General features: G+C 39.0%; 2 protein-coding genes across 3 annotated transcripts; one reads left to right on the top strand and one right to left on the bottom strand.

Moving 5' to 3' along the window:
• The first annotated feature begins 1048 nt into the window (after positions 1-1048).
• On the top strand, positions 1049-8695 carry c21h2orf49 (chromosome 21 C2orf49 homolog). Its single transcript, XM_030757486.1, has 4 exons — positions 1049-1174; positions 1368-1528; positions 5249-5498; positions 5709-8695. The coding sequence occupies exons 1-4, from the start codon at positions 1064-1066 to the stop codon at positions 5763-5765; spliced, it is 579 nt and encodes a 192-aa protein (XP_030613346.1). The 5' UTR covers positions 1049-1063; the 3' UTR covers positions 5766-8695.
• Positions 8696-8960: 265 nt separating this feature from the next.
• On the bottom strand, positions 8961-14198 carry LOC115801170 (four and a half LIM domains protein 2). Of its 2 annotated transcripts, XM_030758901.1 has the most exons (6): positions 14070-14198; positions 11703-11878; positions 11424-11598; positions 10272-10441; positions 9943-10129; positions 8963-9859 (listed from the first exon to the last, which is right to left on the bottom strand). In XM_030758901.1, the coding sequence occupies exons 2-6, from the start codon at positions 11856-11858 to the stop codon at positions 9708-9710; spliced, it is 840 nt and encodes a 279-aa protein (XP_030614761.1). In that variant the 5' UTR covers positions 11859-11878; positions 14070-14198; the 3' UTR covers positions 8963-9707. The 2 variants fall into 2 exon arrangements, with proteins under 2 accessions (XP_030614762.1, XP_030614761.1); XM_030758902.1 differs by lacking the exon at positions 14070-14198 and having other exon boundaries at positions 8961-9859; positions 11703-11874.
• Between the last annotated feature and the right edge of the window lie 7482 nt (positions 14199-21680).

Consider the following 21680-nt stretch of genomic DNA (forward strand, 5'->3'; position numbering starts at 1 on the left):
CAAGGTTAGCCTCTTTGTGGTTTTCATCACACAGCACAACAAAATAAAAGGTGCACGTTTCACTTTGCTGTTTAACTTAGGTTTGAATAGCTTCATTTTATTTAATTAGAGGCCTTCTCATTGCATAATAAATCTGCAGTGATACAGTTTCTATCATGGAACATTTTTTTCATTAAATACAAACAAACAAATATACATTTTCTGCCACCGCGTCACACTTTCTGTACATTCCAGCATACTATATATTATTACTTTAATTTTTTTACACTATATGTTTTTTACTTTCTGTGATACCCCCACTAGGGGGATGCATAATTTCTGCATAATATCAGAGCTGATCATGCTGACCTGTTATAGTGTTATAGTTGCTGTGCCCATTGCTCAGTCTACTTTTGTTTCTACCCCAGTATTTCCTTTCTTTTCATCATGCTGCCTAAATTTTATAAAATGAGTGGCTGTGTGCTTTACACCACTGCATCCAATGCTTTGCATTGTGTTTGGTGATGTAAGGCTTGGATGCAGCTGCTCAGCCATGGAAACTCATTCCATGAAGCTCTCTGTGAACAGTTCTTGAGCTAATCTGAAGGCCACATGAAGTTTGGAGGTCAGTAATGATTGACTCTGCACAACGTTGGTGACCTCTGTGCACTATGTGCCTCATCATCCGCTCACCCCACTCTGTGACTTTACGTGGTCTACTACTTTGTGGCTGAGTTGCTGTTGTTTCCAATGACTGCCATTTGTTGCGCAGGTGGCATCCTATCATGGTACCACGTTGGAATTCATTGAGCTCCTGAGAGCGACCCATTCTTTCACTAATGTTTGTAGAAGCAGTCTGCATATCTGGTTTTATACACCTGTGTCCATGGAAGTGATTGTAACACCTGAATTCAATGATTTGGATGTGTAAGTGAATATTTTTAGGAATATAGTGTATAAACAGTTTTAGGCAAACCAGATATTTTAGAGAGTAACGCTAAATCCAATAGGAGGCAGTAATGTTCCTGAAACGTCAAAGATATCGACTGCAGTAAACCGCTACCAGCGAAGAAGAAAAGCAAACATGGCGACTTCCACGGGGCAAAATGGAAAGTCTGTTTGTTCTTCAGATGTGGATCTTTTGCTTCACCCTGAGCTGTTGTCTCAGGACTTTATGCGGCTAATTTTATGTGAGGTAAGTCACTGGCTTAAGAGGAACGTGGGGAATGTGATTTATTGCGGGAATAAATGAAGAATACTAAAATGTTAGCATGCGAGCTAAGAGGCGAGAGAGCTTTGTTTTTACTGTTTAAGCAGCTCAGTACACTCAACACGAGGCGCTACTTATTTCATTTATTTTTAAAGTCGAGGTATTTTTTCTGAATCAGAAAAACGTGAGTACCAGAGACTGTGGGAGTAGGGACCAGCTCACGGAGCTCTACATCAGGCATGTCATCCCGCTGCCGCAGAGGACTTTACCGAACACCCGCTGGGGACGGAGGATGGAGAAGAGCCGAGGGAGGCAACCGGCAGCTCATCGGGCGGACAGGTATGTGTCCACAAGCTTGTGCAGGTATTAAGCCCCGCTGTCAGCCTATAGATAGGTTCTCTATGTTGTTAAAATTGGGACCAAATATCTGTCCAATTCTCTCAAAGGCAAAGCGAGTTTATTATTATTATTGTTGCGCTGTTCAGACCACGGGCGTAACAACTCTGTGATAGTCACCAGGACGGGTCCTTACTGCCACGTTGTACCAGTGCAAACACCTCATCTCACATTCTCTCTCTCTCACGCATACACAGTAAGTGAAAAAATAATAGCACGTAGAAATAATAAATCATGTCAGTGTCAACCTTCCAGCTTTTGATGATCACAATGGACAACAGCTGCAGTCAGAGATCAAAGCTTATGCTACAAATCAGTGACGTGCAGTCAGGGGAGGCAGGTGAGGCACGGCCTCACCTGTCATCGTGGAAATATAAAATTAAAAAATAAATTAAATGGTTATATTCATTCAGTGATTTGTATTTTAAAGTTCTTTTCCATTTAACTACACCATTTTTAGATTAGTTTTTTCAAAATCGCTGAATTTTCGCATTTGCCGGTCAAATACTAAGAGACGAACGGTGAGGCACCAGCCCGGCGAGCCGCACCACGGATTGCGCAATCCGTGGTGCGGCTCAGTATAGTCATTGCCAATGACTACTAACTGTGCTGGCATGCTATGCAGTGAGACCGGATTACTTTCCCTTTGCATGTGGCTATTAAAATGTTCTAACACTTTTACTATATGAACTAAATTTCCATATTTTAGCTGGTGTATATAATGCACAGTTTTTTTTTTGTTTTTTTCATTAACAACTGTATGTGTGTGTAATGCATTCTTGTGTTGAGCGATCATGAAACTGCTGCGAAGAGACACTAGGTGAGGCACGCAGTTCTCGTGCCTCATGGTAGGGGGCGCTGGTGATCCCAGGGACTCTACGACTCCTCGGCGGCAAGCTACCATAAACAGTTAGCAAGGCCAGTTAGTTTTTCCTGTTGCTTGGCCTTATGTTCAACATGGAAGATTACATAACTCAACTGAAAGAATTTTCTAAACTGGACTTTCAATCGAAGCAGAAGATAATAATTAAAGGAAGACCAACACCGGAGCTAAAAGGTTTGCTTCAGACTATGTTAATGTTAAACAAAACAACTGTTGCCAATCAAATGGTGAATAAGCTATATGTTTGTAAATCTGATGTGATGACGTCAGTGCCTCACCAGTCACGACCCTCACCGCACGTCACTGCTACAAATTCACACCATCTTCTTCAACCAGGTTACAACAAGCCCAAAGCAGATTCAGCTGTGCTAAAGCAACAATTTCAACTATAAGGTCTGCAGTGATGGTATAGTTACCTTGAAAAAGTAGTCCGACTACTGATTACTCCTTTAAAAAGTAACTTAGTTACTTTACTGATTACTTAATTTTAGAAGTAACTAAGTTATATTACAAGTTATTTTATTAATTACTTTCAACAGCGGCCGGTCTTGTGCCAAAAACTGATCGTCTGTCATAAAGTGATTCTGATGTTTCTGTGTTTTTATGTGTAATGTCTTTGCTTATATTGGTAAATAGAGTGCAGTCAACATGATTTACGAAGGCCTTATATATAAAATGCAGAAATAACCTGTTTTTCAACAATCTTTAGGAGTCTGTGTTATTGTACCTACTGTACATTATAATCAATCCAGAGCTTTTTGGCCACTTCAAATAGCTTTCTAGAACTGTGATTTTATATTAGTGTGTGATTTCTGCAGCATTTTGAACCAGATTTCTGTTTAAAAATACACGTTTAATGTCAGACAGTTTTTACCTTAAAAAAAACAAAAAACAAATATATAAAAGTCACTTTGCCAAAAACTGAATGCAGCTTCTACCTTTTGATAGAAATGCTGTTTCTCACTCAAAATGACCTGATATCATTCATGAGAGAGATGTATGATATATGCTTCACAGATTATAGGTCAACAAGTCATTTACAGCTGTTTAAATACAGGGAATGATTTTTTTTTGGCAACTACCGAAAATTGCTGATTGGCAGACGATCACTTTTTGGCACAATACCAGCCTCTACTACATAGTGTAGTAGAAGGCTTTTCAACCTTTTCAGCTCTCCCCCACTTAATGGTTTGTACTGAAGTCCAGCTTTTGTTGTTTGGGTGCTGGGGGGCTCCTGCATTAGCCGCAGCTCTGCTTCACCACCTGGTGCGACTCGCTCTGTAAGTTTGACTGCTCCATGACTCCAGATGTTTCCTCATTTGACATAGTGTTTTTTTAAGCTAGATAGCACTTTGTCGCCAGCACAGAGTGCACAACTAACCTTGATATTGTCATCTTTAGCTGACACAAACTCACAATAGTGCCTGTATTTCAGCTAGAAAACGCGCATTTCTCTCCTCCCTCCACTGTTTGTTTGTGTCGCTGTGCTGTTATTGGCCTCATGCCGAAAACGGGACTTAACTGTCGCATCTGCCAGACGTCACTCCCCGAGACGCAAGAAGAAAGCAAAAATATAACTTTGTACTGAAGAAAATGACAACAATAGTAACGCACTGTTACTTGGATAAGTAACTTTAATCTGATTACTGGAATGCAAATAGTAACGCGTTAGATTACTCGTTACCGAGAAAAAGTAGTCATCGTGACTGACATCACTGAAGGTCTGTACACATAGAACAAAAGAGAGAAGCCTGTTAACCACAGGTCCGCACAGACTGACTGGATGGGAGCACACTTATTTGTAGAATTCCTCATTCAGTAATAATTTACAGAGGACCATCTTGTAGATATATCACACAAGCATATTCCACTATGAGTGCATAGTTTCAGCGTATAAGTGATAGCTTATACAATCCTTTACAAAAACATAAACCCACAACACTCACCCACGAGAACTTCATCTTTTGGGCCTTGTGCTTAGGAAGTCATTGACAGCACTGTTTAAACCAAAAGTATACTCATCCTGCTCTCACACTACTTGTTTGTTATGGCTTACTAAACATAATTTATAATACCGCTGTGCTGACAAACAACTCTATAAGGCACACTTCAAAAACAAAGTGCTTCATGAGCCGGCTTTCTTTGAAAAGCTTTTCAGTGTATTAGTAATAAGAATTAAGGAAATTTGACTTATTCTACATGTTTCTATTTGAACATTTGAGTTCAGTGAGGGGGACTTCAGTAGTTTTATGTAACTTTGATGTTTGGTAAGTCAGCTTACCTTAACAGTTTTTTTTTTTTTCTAACCCCCCACCTCACCACCTCCGTTTGAATATAGTATATGTATAAGGGGAAGTGCCTGTTAATGAAAGTTGTAATGCAGGCAGAACACATTTGGACTGGAATACAGGCTGCATTTGGAGGCTCTTGCTTGATGTACATGCAGTCTGCACAGCATAGTCACATTTCTTTTTAAAATTTAATTTGTTCAGCAAGTTCTACAGACAGCAGCACTGACATTAGCTTTGGGAAAACTGTGGGTATAGCAGATAGCAGCCATAGAGAAGCATTGCTGCAGGTTTAACTAATGTTAATCTGTAATTAGAACACTGAATACCTGATAACAGGTCTAATTGCAAAGCAATCTTTGGGCCATATATCAGTATCCTGATAACAGGTACAGATACAGTTGCGGTGTAAATGGGGCAAAACAAAACAAAACTGTAGTCCTTAATGTCAAAATAAGCAATTTGAGCAACTGATTATGTTTTTTTTTCCAGCTCTAGTAATGACCACAGTAGAAAAAGGCCTTTGATCGTGTATGATGGGAGCTCCTCACACTCTGGCCCATTGAAAGTGAAGAAACCAGAGGGAAGTATAGCATCAACAGGAGTCACCGACAGGTTAAAACCACCTCCAGCGAAGCTTTCCAACCCCATTCGCAAGCTCTCAGGCAACATATCTTCTTCCTCTTCATCCATTCACCACAGCAGTGACACAGCAAACCTCAAACGAGAATCAAATACGTCGGTAGGAACTTTATACTTTTTTCCTCAATTATTCATGAGCACAAAAAAGTTAGCTAGAATTGTTTATCCTGTATTGCTTGTTATATTCTTTAGAAGCTATAAGGAAATTTATAATCAAACATCACATGATTCTTGATCACATGCTGTTTTGATGATTCTTTCTAAGCACAGTTCATAATGCCTCTTGATGTTTTGTCTTCCATTGTTTCAGGGGGCACCGAAGTCTCCAGAAGTGAAGAAAAAGATCCAGCATGTGACTTGGCCTTGACCTCTGGCCTCTTTTTCATACAACCCTGATGGGACTGCAAGGTCCGGCAGACAGACCACTCCACTCCCTGCTCTTGCCCACTCCCTTAGCTGTCCCATCACAATTTTCCTAACTAATCTATCCACAGAAAGATGTAGAAACCCTTTCAGCTGTGTGTTAAAGCCATCTAACTGTCCTCATTCAGTTATGAGAGCTTACACACTATGATGAGCTTCCTTGTTGTTTTCCAAAGCCTCAAGTGCCCTTACTACCAACAGTCAGCAACTTGCATTAAATCCCATCCAAAATGAGTGAATTACTGCTCTTAATATTCTGTTGTTGGTTTAGGTAAGATGGCCCCAGGGTGCTGGGATGACCAGTGAGTTTCTTAGCTGTGTTTTGTTTTGAAATGGGTGCTAAAGAATTCTCATAATGTGATAGCAATGGACGTAACCAAGAGGCAGTGCAGATGTGTTATGAGACAGTTCTGTTCCTCTGGTGTATAGTAAACAACTACAGAGCCCAGATCATGCTGAACATAACACATTAGAAGTCGTGTGTACATTAAGACCTGGTAAGAGGTGTTATTTGGAAATCTGTCACTATTATTTCTCTTATGAGTTCAACTGAGATCTACATTTATTTAGCACTATTTCACAAGTTGTTCTAGGTTTTTAAATGTCAGTCTGGTGTGATATTTTATGAATGTTGCACATAATGTGGAGATAAATACAGTACTGAACTGCATTATAATTCACTGTCACAGAGCCATTTTGAAGTGGATAGATGATATTCATATATAATCTTGTCATCAAAAACATTGGGACACTAATGATTTGCAAATGATTTAAAGCTTATATTCAATTAATACAGTGCAAGAAAATGTTTTTTCTTTTTTAAAATTTGAACTGTAGGGATGCAACTTGTTTTTTTTTTGTTTTTTTTGAAAAGTTGATAAGACTCCAATATTTACATAATAATAAAAAAAAACACCTACTGGTGTAATGTCAGACTAGTAATTGTTTTGGTATAAAAAGAGCATCCTAGAGAGGCTGAATCAAAAGTTCCACTTATGCAAATACAACCTGCTGCTGGACTTTTAGATAGGAATGTTGTCCCATTCTTGTCTGAAATGGGCTTCTAGCTGCTCAACAGTCTTGAGTCTACTTTGTTGTATATTTTTTCCCGTGATGCTCCAAAAGTTTTCAGTTGGTGAGAGGTCTGGACTGCAGGAAGGCCAGTTCAGCACCCAGACGCTCTACTACAGGGGTGCCCACACTTTTTCAGCTTGCAAACTACTAGCAAAGCTACCCTGGTTAAATGCGCGTGCATTGTTGTAGGGTCTTTACCCACAATACAAAGCACCTTGAGGCGACAGTTTGTTGTGATTTGGTGCTATATAAATAAAATTGAATTGAATTGAATTTAAATGCGGTGGTAACACCGGTTCTACTTCTTTTAATGCTGTGCGATCCACATTTTTTTTCCCCATCTCCACTGGGGGTTCTGTGCGATCCAACTGCACTCCTCTTGCGATCGACCAGTAGATCGCGATTGCCGTATTGGGCACCCCTGCTCTACTACAAACCTATGCTGTTTTAATAGCTGCAGTACGTGGGTTATCAACATCTTGCTGAAATATGTAAGGCCTTCCCTGAAAAGATGTCTGGAGCATATGTTTCTTTAAAACCTGTATATACCTTTCAGCATTGATGTACAAGATGTACAAGTTGCCAGTTCCATAGCCACTGTTGCACCCCCATCCCATCAGAGATGCAGGCTTTTTAACTGAGTGCTGATAACGAGTCAGATGGTCCCTCTTCTAACTTCTAACTTTCGCTCAGAGAAGACAGTATTATATTATGTGTTGTATATATACAGGTGGACTAATACATTTAAGCACTGTAGATGATGAGATATTCAAAGTCTTCTCAGTTTTACATTGAGGAACATTATTCTGAAACTGTTTCACAATTTGCAGGTGCAGTATTTGCTTTTTGGCAGATTAATGAAACTCCGCCTCTCTAAGATGCTCTTTTTACACCCAGTCATGTTACTGACCTGTTGCCAATCAATCTAATTAGTTGCAAAATGTTCTTCCAGCTGTTTCTTTTTAGTTGCACTTACCTTTCCAGTCTTTTGTTGCCCCTGTCCCAACTTTTTTGAGACGCGTTGCTGCCATCAAATTCAATAAGAGTGAATATTTTTCCTGAAATAGTAAAATGTCTCAAACATTTGATATGTTTTCTATGTTTTATTGTGAATAAAATATGGGTTTATGAGATTTGCAAATCATTGCATTCTTTTTTTATTTACATTTTACATATAATACCAACATTTTTGGAATTGGGTTTGTCGTATTGTAAGAATAATGTTGTAAAAGTGAGAATTTGGGGATTTTTGATCTGTAATTTGATGATTCTGTAGTGGAAATCACTGCACCAGGTCTCGAATACTTACTTAGTGGACACAGATTATTGATTAAGTTGAAACACTACCATGAAAAGTAAAAAATCCCCAAAACAGATTGAAATGAAAAGCTCTCCTGTGGTCTGAGAAATTTGAAATTGTATTTAAAAATCATGCACACAGAGGCTTTGAAGCTAGAGAGGAGAGGGACCGCCTGTCTTACTGGCACACAGAGCAAAGGCAGCATCCATGCTGGCATGGAGTTGCATTAGTCAACTCTATGAAGGCACCGATAATGCTAAACAATAATTACTTAGTCCACTTCGTCCCTTTTGGGGCATAAGGCCACTAATGCTAAACAACACAGCAACACATACTGCTATCCAGCTGACTCGTGTTTCAGTGACGGCCTTCCTTATTTCAGCGTGACAATGCCAAACCACATTCTGCACGTACTCCAACAGTACAGCTCAGTAGGAAAAGGGTCCAAAACTATGACAAAAGAAGCCCTGAAGACTTTCAGAACTACAAGAATTTAACTCAAGTTTCCAAAAACTTACACTAACAGAATAAGTGAGGCAACACAGTGGTAAACATACCACTTAAAAAAATTGTTTCAATATTTGAAATGTTATCTGTAAATATAGGTGAAATTTGCAAATTGCTACATTGTTTGTATTAACATTTTACAGTTTTCAAACTTTTTGGAAACTGGGTTGTATTTGAATATTTAGTTTTTATTAATTTAGACACATGAAATGAGCATCAACAAAACCAAGAATGCAGATCTTTTGAAGTATATTTATTGGAGAAATTGACTTTGCAGTTAGTGTCACTGATGTGGAGTTAATCAAGACACATAGAAAGCTGTTTTGAATCCATGTTTGCATAAGTGTTTGTTTTTTGTTTTTTAAATAAAATAATAAAATCCCATAAAATTGAGGCTGTTTCTACATCTTTTCTCTGTGTAAATTATCAATAGAAACATCTCGACTGGCCCTGTTTTTTTTTTTTGAATTACTGAAATTATGTTATTTCATGCAAAATATATTCAGTTATTTATTTATTTATAATTATTCATGTTTCATGCAAAATGTATAATTATTCATTTATATGAACAAATGTGCAATTTTATTATTTAATTGGTTAAATATCACAAAACCTCTAATTACATAATCACGCAAGTCCATGCACAAAGCAGTAATAATCATTCTTTAAAGCTGACAGTGTGCAGTAATTTTCTTCAGGATGCTTCATACAGTATCTACTTGAATACATTTTGTTTTCATAAGCACATTACAGCACATTCATGCTTACATTTACTTGATTAGTAACTTTTCTTTTTTCAGAGTGAAGATTTAACTTAAATAAGCCATCTAAACTCAAATGACACTGTTAGTAGTTTGTATTTCATATACATTTGTAGTAATGCTGTGTAGTAAAGATGTTATAGATGCTATGCATTGTGCTCGAGTAGACTTTATCAAGTCAGCATCATTCCTTGATCATAGCACGGTCATCCTGTCGGATGTAACCGTCATCACTCAGACTGAATTAGATGTCTTTGCCGCACTCTGGGCACAGGATGTCGTCGCGTTCAGTGAGAAAGCCACGGCCAACCAGGGACACGGAGCACTTCTTACAGTTGAAGCAGTCATTGTGCCACTGGCGCTCCTCAAAGGAAATATACTTGCTGCCTCCAAGACCTGAGAATATCAAGTTGAAGTGAATACAACTGAGAAGCCTGTTAAAAAGGACCCTTTTTAGATTCAGATAGACCAATAATTACCGCTAATAGGGGTGGTGCATGAGGCACACTTCTTAGCGTAAAGGTTGCAGAAGCAGTTGAGGCAGTAGGCAAAGTCGTCTCTAGAGGTAAACCTCTGCCCAGACAGCTGCTGCTTGCAGCTCGTGCAAAGGAAGCAGTCCTTGTGCCAGGGCTGGTCTCGGTAGGTCACCCCGCCAGTGGTGATGGGCTATTTAGAGGGAGCTGGATTACTGTCACACTTTATTGCTGTTACACATGCAACAATAATAATGTAGAGTGAAGATGGAGAATAAACTACTTTGAAAATCGATTATACTTGATATTATCATATGTAGCAGTTGATGTGCTACCTTCTTGCAGTGCACACAATGCATGGCAAACTGTTTCTCATAGCAGGGCACGCAGAAGTTCTGGTTTTCCTTGGGGATGAAGCTCTTGGTGCCAATAGGCTGTTGGCATCGCTGGCAGGTGAAGCAGGTCTCGTGCCAGCTGTTCCCCTTGTGCTCCATCTTCCTGGAGCCTTCAGAAAAATATAAGCTTACAACTAACAATAAAATACCAAACTACATTTGAATTTTGAGGTAACACACAGTATACATGTTCTAGTACCCCAAAGGCTCAGCAATGTATGGTTTTATTCTCTGCTGTATACTGCACATGTCTCTGTACTGACCAATGCTCAAGTTTGACCACACAGGAAAAGGAGACAGATAATTAGTAATTACCTATTGCTTAATATGTAAATACTAGTGTGTAAACAAAACAGGTATTTATGAATGTGCTTTTAAAACTTTTAGAATTCATGTTGTGATCCCTACCCAGATTGTTGTAGTACTTACGGGCAGGGATGGCAACATGAATCTTGCCCAGCTAATCAAAAAGAAAAAAAGAAAATGTTCTTGTTCATCCAGCGGGAAAATAGCACAAATAACAGTTCTGTTTCTAACGTCTCAGTCGCCCACTGTCCTTCCTCTCATTTCCTCGTGGTCACTGATACTCACAGAGATTTGCAGCCAGCAGATCTCCGTGCTGCACAAAAATGAACTCCTTTGCCCCAGTTTGAACACACACTCCCATTGCTTTTTAAAAAAAATCGCACACTCAAAAACAGAACCTGCTCTAACACACCACTTAGTGTGGGAAAAAAATTAGTCTTCTAGTTCTATTAGTTAGATTGAATTTTAGCTTGGTTTTAGTTAAATTGCTGCAAATTATGCTTATTTTTGTAGAGATCCAGTATTGAACCAGCAACTCTCACACTTCTGAAGTGCTTTCCTACCCTCTGGACTACAGCTGTGTTTTTCCAACATAGAAAGTCACCTATAACTCAACATACAGGAGTGGATTTTATTCTCATTACAACTCTGACATAATGGGATCTGCATATTCTTCACACCTTTGTTGCAACCTGTTTAAATACAGTCATATTGACAAGGTAAGTTTATTTTCAGCAAAGGCATTTTGCTACCTGCTGTACTGATCTATTTCATTTTTCTTCCTACCTGGCATGATGGTTTTCTTGCATTCGTGGCACTTGGAGGAATACTCATTGGAGTAGCACTCAGTGCAAAGGAGCTGCTCATCCTTGGTAGAGAAGGGCTTGTCCACCAGGGAGCGCTTGCACTGAAAGCACTTGAAACAGTCCTCATGCCAGTGTCGGTCCTTGTAGGATAGATCCTGCAGAGAAAGCAGCATTCAAATCAGAGAAACACATGGAAAGGTGAAGACAGTGTGTTTGTGCTTGTATGTATGCATGTATTTATTTATTTTACACCTCTTACCCTGGTGTTACATCCAATGGGCTTCTTGCACTCCTCACAGGTGTTGGAGTACAGACTTTCATAACATTTCACACAGTATGGATTCTCCTCTCGCAGAACATACTTCTTCCCAAACAGGGACTCCTTGCAGTAGTGGCAATCATAGCGTTCTGTCATTTTGATCCAGGATCGCTTACCTGAGCGAGAGGCCCAAAACAAAAGCGTCAAAGGGTGACATTACACATGCAGGATGTGTGTGTCATACACAGTTTCATTCTTGAAGCGACACTGGCAACCATCAGAGAGCTATTTCTTAGAAATCAAACTTCCTACTAATAACGTTTTCTAGGACACATTAGCAGACCTGTCACTTTACTTTGCAGAGTTTTTCCATGCATTTCCCTCTTTCATCTTCCTGTCCCATCTCTAAACCATCCTTCATTCAGTGACAGATGAGAAGGTGAGAGATGAGGCAGATATAAATAACTCCTATCAGTCCTGCTTAGAGACAGTCAACTTTTGCCCTGTTGCATACCAACACACACTACGCCACTATACGCTGACCCATTTATCACCTCACCTCCAGCTGTCAGCACCAGATCAGAGTGTCTCTCGTCACTGTGTGTGTGCGCGTCTGTGTATAAGTGGGTTTAAACGACACTCGTAATAATGACTACTTGCAATCTGCAGCTGTTTGTGGTCCACCTGTTGAGCTCCCTGTTATTCCACCTGTGCCTATACTGCTAATCTTGGTTAACCAAGGATATTATAAGCTATTTATTTGAGTGTTTCTTTGCGTGTGAGAGAGAAGATACATGGCAAAAAAAAAAAAAAAGCATTCCATTCTCCGAGATGGCATTAAATACTATCCAAGCTCCCACGAAGTAAGGTAAAACCCCCAAGCTTACATTCCCTCCCACCCACTGTTTCATTCTGTTTCTGCTTTCTTGTATTTCTGCTTTAATCTGAGCTGCTTTCCATTGTTATTCCCATAATCTTACTGTTCTTCCCTTTGATCTATTTACGATCACTGTGGATTCCCACCTGAGTGGTCCAAAGCAAGATCCGTGAGTGTTTCGTGATGCTTCCCACATTCAAGAGGTTAGTATCTATTATCTAGCTGAAGTTGAGACGTTTAATCTGCTCGTCCTTTCTGCTCGAAGCATTCGCAACCCCCTCCCACATTCCCTCATTGTTTATCGCTCCCACCATGACTCACCTAGCTTATATAAGGATTTATCTGACTCCTAAAAATAAAAAAAGGCTAATCTGAACTGCCACAAATAAAAGTTTCAGCTATTCAGACATGTCATGCAGCTGTTTCCCAGCTTCTGGGGTCTCTTTGATGCTACCCATCTGAGAGTCAACTTGAGCTACAGGCAGTTAACAGAAAAGTGAACCATTGGAAAGTTCTAGCTTATGCTGTAGTGTTTTCACAAAATCTGTGCATGCATAGCATTAAACACATGCACTGGAACATTTATGTTCCACGAATGTTTAGTTCCAGGCAAACTGCAAAAAGAAATCGGGTCATCTCATTATACTGCCAAAAACTTGAATTCACAGCTTTTTATTCAACTTTCCAGATGTTATCTCACTATATAAAATAATATAAAAGGAAAGCTACCAACCAGTACTTTTTCTGACCCCAGAATAGTTTACTTAGAGCAGTGTTTGACTTTCCTGGACTAACAATGCTGTAGGAATTCTTTGCCAATTGAATAACAACCCTGTAAGTGGAAAATGGAATTAAGTGTTACATAGAATTAAACTTTAATTTGTTCTTAACTTGATCTGCTGATCCACCTTCAAGTAAACTCAGTACAAAGCCTGAACACCCATAAATCTAAAATGACAACTTACTATACATATGAGCCATATTTGTATTTCTATGAGAGAGCACTGTTTTTGTACAATTAAGAAAAGTGTGACCACACCAAAATACTGTAATGCCACATAAAACAGAAGAATGCTATTGCAAAGTTGCTGCTTTTATAATAGTAAATGCAGCTTCACTAAAGTAAAGTTTAAGGTTGAAGGGAGAAGAAAAGGTTCATAAAGAAAAAAATAAGGAATGATGGTTGGATGGACGCTTAAAGGAATAGACAATGAAAGTTTTTACTAAATAAGGAATCCAGGCTGGATGAAACAGGCCAGAGAAAAAGTGAGGTGATGGAAGAGGTGGTTAAATTGTGACAATGCTCTGCAGGTGGAAAGAGGGAGAGCAGGAGCAGGTGGGTGAGGAGGCAGATAGGAGGATGCCAGTGTGGTGGAGAATGGAAGACATAGTGAATGAAGACCAGTGAAGAGAATGAAGAGGTGGAAGAATGGACAAGTGGATGCATGAATAGTGGAGCAGTGGAGCAGTTGAACAGAGTTGGTTCTTACCTTCCTGTCAGAGGAGTGTGTGCCTGTGTGGAGTCTGTGGCAGACTGAGGGAGCAGGCTCCAGATGAGCTGTACTTACTCCTGATTGCTTTACTCCACCCATCAGGGGCTAATTGAAAATGGGGGAGGGATGGATGGAAGGGGAGGGAAACAAGGGGGCCGGGATTCTTTTTTGAGCTGATCTATAAATACAGCAGCGCTTTACAGAGATAAACCTGAGGCCCCATTTCACTCGCTCATTCAGTCCCCAGCGCAACCATGTGGCCTTTTAAGGTCACTCAGATGTTGTTCACGTGCTCACATCCTCTCTGTGTGAGTCACTCGTTCACTTACTCATTCTTTACTCTGTCTTTTGTTTTATTGATATTTTTTTGTCTCCCTAGAACAGCCTTATCATATCATTCTTCCCTTTTCCACTTCTTGAAGGGAAATATTCATTCACACCTGTGGGATCGAACACCCATCATTATCACAGCATTGCACTATAATACATATGCTTACTACTGAGTATTCCTGTGGCTTTTTATATATGATAGAAAAGATACCAAGGGTCAAATGTCAAAGATTTTTGCCCTGTGAGATTTGCTGCTACTCAAATGTCTCATCTGTCCCTACCTCCCCATATTTCCCCCCCACAGGGGACTCCACATTCATTCCCCACCCTCCAATGTGTTGGCTACAATAACCAGACTTGCTAACGACAGACACCCACGTGTTTTCTGAGAAAATTTTAGCACTATTTTCTGCACCCCCACGTTCTCTCATTCACACTGTGCCCCCCCCGTTCGGCACTTCCAAACTCTTTCCTCCGTCACGCTACGTCTCCCTTTCTCTCACTCTCTCTGAAGCAGGTTTTCCTGACCCCGATGTCCCTGGACACTCTCCAGTGAGAAAATGCATCAGCAATGCTCCGCTAAGATTCAAGTGTTCTATTTGTAGCACGCCATAAAGAGTTTGGTGCTTAACAAAGTGTTAAATCAGTTTGTGAGGGTGTTGTCTCTATGGTTATAACCTGCATGTTGATCGCAGTTTGGTTCAGCCATCACACTGGCCATCCCATCACTTCAGTTAACACAAATTTGTCTCAGGAACTATTGGAGATATTGACGTGAGATCTTTGAAAAAAACAAAACAAAACAAAAAACAAACATTATTGGTCACTAGAAGATTTATTGCAATAACTTTGGGAAAAACCTGTGGTTGTTTCCTGTGCACCAACAATTTTCATTTAAATCAGCCGCACCAATACTTTTAGTTTAGTACTAGTTGTAGCTCTGTACTTTAAACAGAGATGATGAAAAAACGCTAAGTCATCATTGTGAAGTTTGTTTATTAACATTAGAATTTAGCTCAAAGCACATTTGTGTTTAAGTGCACGTCAATGAGCAGCTAGCATGGCTGTTATAGGATAACATGAGTTATATCTTTCCCCCCGTTTTACTATTCATATAAACTGATCAGCCATAGCATTAAAAGCACACACAGGTGACCTGGGTAACGCTGATCTTAGGCCCCTGAAGGTTCTTATCTATATCAGATGTTACAATGTCATCATTTTGCTTAGCAACCACCTAGCAATGGAGTAAAATGACCTGGGTTTAGCATTTATGCACCTACAACACCTTTATAAAAGCATTGTACCATTTTACTTTCAACACAGTAATCTATAATTTATATCCACAAGAGTTGAACTATGCATGTTATATTATGTTGTATATCATGTTGCCTGACAATCACTTAGCAACAAGCTAAATGACCTGTTTTTAGCCTTTGTACACCTGCAACACCTTATTAAAAAAGCATCCTATAGTTTTAATTTCAGGACTCTTACATCTCATTTATATATTAACAAAAGTTAAATTATACATGCCTAGTTACCAACATGTCAGTATGCCAACAGCACGAACAGACCAAACTGTACTGTAGCACGTGCGTGCACTAGTTACAATACGATGCGTTTCCTGGCATTCATGTTGACCTCACTGTGGTGGCACACCCCAGTGGAACAATGCACCCTGCCACACCCTAAAAACTGGTCATGGAACACAACAAGGAATCCCAATTATTCTTATTAAATCCAAATTAATGATCCGTATAATGGACTGGAACAACAAGTAAGCATGGTGGTTCTGCAGTTACAGTATTACTAGTGCCTCATAGCAAGCAGGTCCCAGAGTTTGAACCTGGAGTTTACATGTTCAACACATGCTTGTGCATATTTCCTGTTTCTCCCACCACTTCATTAAAATATTAGCAGTAATTTTTCAAAATTCGTTTAACTGTAGAAAACAGTAGTAGTGTTTTTTAATGTATGCTTGGCATGTTTTAAGTGGGAAGCTTGTAGAAACAGGAGGTTGTGTTGTTTAGACTGTTACTGTTAAATTGAAGTCAGAAGGCAGCCTGTCAGACAGAAGGGCATATTGTACTATCTTGGAAGAAAGACTAGGAACAAATCTGATTATTGTCACTGTAACAGACATGTGGCATCTTTTTGTGCATCCAGTGTGCTTTTATTAAAAAAAGAGGGGAAAAAAACTGAAGGGATTTAACCATGAAATCTCAGCACAACTAAAAATGATGTGTTCTTTGCTATTCATGTGTAAATTAAACTGATTATGCTGAATAATGCTTTAGTACTTAATCCAGGCATGAGAAACAATTAATACAGTCCAATTCATTTAATTTGAGACATGAGGTCTAATATAACGGGGCAAATACTAAATACGCCCAGTTGAAACGATACCAAAGACTGCCCTAATGTCCCCGGAGTCTTTGCCCCTTCTTCCCTGCACTCAGCTGGAACCTCCCCCTTCCCCCTCTCTGCACTCTCTGGACTGAGGCCTCCAACTCAGCTGCTGAGGCCAAGGGGATAAAGGTGCAGCTGTCTGGGCACAGCAAGGCTATCGTGATGCTAAAGCCCGGTGCTTACTTCTGCTGCAAATACAGCCATGTGAAAAGGTCAAACCAGGCAGACCCCATCATCACTAGTGGACCGTTATTCATTAGTGCCAGAGCAACCAATTGGACTGGAATTTCTCTGGGTCATCCAAGATCCAATATGATCCCTTGGAAGAACTTCACTGCACTGCCTGTTAGACTTGATGAAATGGATCCCAGCAGCGGACTTTAAAGTAGCGTCACAACGAAGGTCTCAGATGGGCAGTTAGAACCGATAAAGATGGATGGATTCATTTTCGGCTCCCTCTGTGTGATTAGGGTAGCAACTGTATGGCAGAACTTTGTTTGAGACTACCAGAGTGTTCATTTGATTTTAGATGGCAAGTTTAATACAGCCAACCTGTTAGCTTAGTCTAGTATGAAGACAGGAAGCAGGAAGACACAATAATAATAAATTATTATTATTATAATAAATGGATAGTCTGAAAATCTAACCAAATCAACCTCTAAAATTGACTTAACACATTTGATCTTGTTAAACCATTCACACAAAACAAAGTGTAAAAACATTTTAATCAAATCTTCCAGCCTAAAAATATCGCTATCATCTGATAGGAGCAAACGAGCAGCAGCAGGAGATTCACCAGTGTTAAGCGCTGAAAAACTAAAAAAACAAACAAACAAACAAAAAAATCTGTCCAGTGTTTTATCAACCAGTACAAAGACTTGTAGCTCTTTAAACAGTGTCTCTTCCTTTGCTATAGTTATAGTTAATATAGAGAGCATTTGCTTTTGCTTATGGCATCTTCTGTGGCGGTGTTTGTTTTTGTTTTATAAGAGGACAGTTTTGACATGCAGTGGTTTTACCCTGGTTGATATTTACCACACACAAGTGTGGCACTGTTTTATTCACCACTAGGCAAGAATGCAAAAACATCATTCTTCTAAAAACAAGACTAATTGATGAATGTTATTATTGGAAAAAAAACCCTAATTTAAAAAAAGATACTACATACTGTGGCATAGATGCTATTATTAATTTGCCACCCTGCTTACGAGAACAGTGGGATGTTTTAATTATTAATCATTTGCAGTGGTTTGCAAATCAATCAAACCCTACAGTCATGGTAAAAAGAAAGTATGCCCTTTGTCAGTTCTAAGGTTTTACCTATCAGAACATAATAAAAAAAAATCATCTGCTTCACTTTCTAAAATTATTTAAATCTAAACTTAGATGCAAAGCAACACACAACAGATTGCATTATTTATCTAACAAAACTAAGCCAAAATGCAGAAGCACTGTGTGACAAAAATACATGCCCTACATGATCCAGTACTTTGTAGAACTGCCTTTAGCAGCAATAACTTGCTGCACATTTTCTGTGTGACTTTATCAGTTTCTCACATCAGTGTGGATGAATTCTGGCCCACTCTTCATTGAGGTTTGCAGGCATTCATTTATGCACAGCTCTCTTAAGGTTCCACCACAGCATTTCAGTCAGGTTGAGGTCTGAACTTTGACTGGCCCACTGCAGCACTGTAATTCTTTTTTCCCCTCAGCCATTCTGTTGTAGATTTGCTGCTGTGCTTGGGATCATTGTCCTGTTGCATGATCCAGTTTGGCCAAGCTTTAGCTGTCAGACAGATGGCCTCACATTTGACTCTAGAATACTTTGGTGCACAGAGGAGTTCACAGCTGACTCCATGACTGAAAGGGGTCCAAGTCCTGTGGCTGTAAAACAAACCCAAATCATCACCCCTCCACAATGCTGGACAGTTAGTGTGAGGTGTTTATGCTGATATGCTGTGTTTCATTTTTGCAAAATGTGGCACTGTGCATTGTGGCCAAACATCTCCACTATGGCTTCATCTGCCCAAAGGAAATTGTTTCAGAAGTCTTGTGGTTTGTTCAGATGCAGCTTTGCAAACTTAAACCATGCTGTCATGTTCTTTTTAGAGAGAAGAGGCTTTCTTCTGAAAACCCAAACCATACTTGTTCAGTCTTTTTCTAATTGTTCTGCCTGAATGTGAATATTTAACATGCAAGAGTCTGAGATGTAGTGCTTGGGGTTTTTTTTTGTTTTGAAGCATCACGTGCCCTGATCTTGGGGTGAATTTTCTGAGACGTCCACTCCTGGGAAGACTAGCAGCTCTCTAAAATGATTTCTACTTGTGAATAGCCTTTCTCACTGTGAGAAGATGGACTTCAAGTTGTTTGGAAATGACCTTATAACCATTCTTGTATTGATGGGCAGCAGCAACACCCACTTGAACACTGATGGTCAGTTAATCACTTGCATTTGATTAGCAGCACCTGGCTGCTACTTACTCTCTTAATTCCTTTGGAATCAGTAAGGTGTCATTTTGTCTTCATTTTTGTTAGACAAATAATGACATTGTATAATATTTTATATGTTGTTGTTCACCTGAGGTTGTATTTACATAATTTTAAGACCTACTAAGGACCAGATTATTTTTCATTATGTTTTGATACATAAAACCTTAGAATTGAGGGTGTACTTTCTTTTTACGGAGACTGTAGTCTACATGTATTTGAGAACCTAATTTTAAATTTTATGCAATAATAAATTTCAAAACAAGTCATGTTTGCCAGTCTTTTGTAACACCTCCTCCTTTAATAGCATTCTTTAAAGGTCTGAAATAAAAAAAACAGAAATTTTAAAACCAAAAATGTTTCCCCAGTCTCGCCTGATAAAGTATTTCTGCCACTCGACAATCTGAGACCTTATTTATCTCTTATGTTATTTTATAATGTTTGAGTGACAGTTCTGGACAGCACACACCCCAGGTTAAAAAACGGACTTTTTAAAATACAGAGTCATGCTGTTGTAAGATATACAGCGTTTGATTTAATGTTTTAAAGAATTACCAGTTCATTACATTCTGTTTTGCAGTGATACACGCTGACTCCTAACATTCTAATAATTCTTAGCACTTTTATTTTCTCTTATTGCTAAAGTACCAGACATAATATGTCACTATAGTAAGTTTAATGGCTTTGTATTTTGTGAATACATTCAAACTGGCAACAGGGCAATCTCATCACTAGCAAACTGTTTTGAATGAATAGATACTTTGTCTCCTGCGAATGTTCTGAGAATAGGGTTTAAGTGCATAACGATGGTCAAATGACAGCATGTATCTTTTTTATGGAAGTAAATAAACAAAATTAGGTGAAGAACTTTTTTTTTAAAGTGAATAATAGGATTAATGCTCACATGAGACAGAAGTATTTAAAAAGATTCTCTCACTGTTGTCGTGGTATGATATAATATGATGATGATGATGATTTTTTTTTAACATCACAGTTGGTTTGCCATTTCTGTCCATAAACCATAAGCTCTCATATTTTTGGCTTTCTCTATCTATCTATCTATCTATCTATCTATCTATCTATCTATCTATCTATCTATCTATCTATCTATCTATCTATCTATCTATCTATCTATCTATCTATCTATCTATCTATCTATCTATCTATCTATAAAATAAAATATAAGTAGCATGACTAAAACTGTTTTATGGTTATAAGTTAGGAAACTACAGTGGAACTAGGACATCTGCCTTGTGAGCACCTTTCTTTGGTCTGGATTTCTTTGTCACCAGAGGCTCAGTTTAAAACAATGATTAAATGCCTCCTGAACTCATTTTCACTCTTTCTTCACTCTGTGCCATTGTACTGATGCGGTTCTATATATATGACACAGCAAATCCTCAGTCATTTAGCCTGGCGTTGTGTTCCCAGACGGGTAAATCCCTGGTGGGATTGGTGGGATGTTTCAACCCCAGCGGTGACCTCGCACCTTATTTAGATGCTGAAATTTTCTCTTCTTCTTATACGTGTACTGTATGAAATCACATGAACAGTTAAACAACACAGGCACATACACTATGATCATCTGCTTTCCTCTGTTTTGTGAAAAGCAGGCACATGTGGGCCACAGGTTTTTAGTCCATCTGTATTTGATATGAAGAGTTTTGAAAGGGAAGAATAAATACAGTTAGGTCCATAATTTGTTGGACAAAGACACAATTTGTATAGTTTTGCCTCTGTGCAAAAAAGCAAAACAAAAAACCTTTTGCGTCCACTCTTTATCGATTAACAGACATTTTTATACATACAGTGGGGGAAAAGTATTTGATACACTGCCAATTTTGCAAGTTTTCCCACCTACAAAGAACGAAGAGGTCTGTAATTTTTTTTTTTTTATCGTAGGTACACTTCAGCTGTGAGAGACAGAATCTAAAAACAAAATGCAGAAAATCACATTGTATGATTTTTAAATAATTAATTTGAATTTTATTGCATGAAATAAGTATTCGATCACTTACCAACTAGCAAGAATTCAGACTCTCACAGACCTGTTAGTTTTTCTCTAAGAAGCCCTCCTATTCTGCACTAATTACCTGTATTAATTGCACCTGTTTGAACTCATTACCTTAATAAAAGCCACCTATCCACACACTCAGTCAATCACACTCCAAACTCTCCACCATCCCCAAGACCAAAGAGCTGTCTAAGGACAAGACAACAAGCAAGCAGCTTGGTGAGAAGGCAACAACTGTTGGCACAATTATTAGAAAATGGAAGAAACACAAGATGACTGTCAGTCTTCCTCGGTCTGGGGCTCCCATGCAAGATCTCACCTTATGGGGTAAGGATGATTCTGAGAAAGGTCGGGAATCAGCCCAG

Source organism: Archocentrus centrarchus, chromosome 21 (genome assembly GCF_007364275.1).
Source record: "Archocentrus centrarchus isolate MPI-CPG fArcCen1 chromosome 21, fArcCen1, whole genome shotgun sequence".
Classification (NCBI taxonomy): Eukaryota; Metazoa; Chordata; class Actinopteri; order Cichliformes; family Cichlidae; genus Archocentrus; species Archocentrus centrarchus.

Coding starts and splice junctions, on each gene's coding strand:
- c21h2orf49 (XM_030757486.1), top strand. CDS start 1,064: ATGGCGACTTCCACGGGGCAAAATGGAAAGTCTGTTTGTTCTTCAGAT. Junction 1,175..1,367: donor TGCGGCTAATTTTATGTGAG/GTAAGTCACTGG, acceptor TTTCTGAATCAG/AAAAACGTGAGTACCAGAGA. Junction 5,499..5,708: donor AACGAGAATCAAATACGTCG/GTAGGAACTTTA, acceptor CCATTGTTTCAG/GGGGCACCGAAGTCTCCAGA.
- LOC115801170 (XM_030758902.1), bottom strand. CDS start 11,858: ATGACAGAACGCTATGATTGCCACTACTGCAAGGAGTCCCTGTTTGGG. Junction 11,599..11,702: donor CCATTGGATGTAACACCAGG/GTAAGAGGTGTA, acceptor CTTTCTCTGCAG/GATCTATCCTACAAGGACCG. Junction 9,860..9,942: donor ATGCACCACCCCTATTAGCG/GTAATTATTGGT, acceptor TGATATTCTCAG/GTCTTGGAGGCAGCAAGTAT.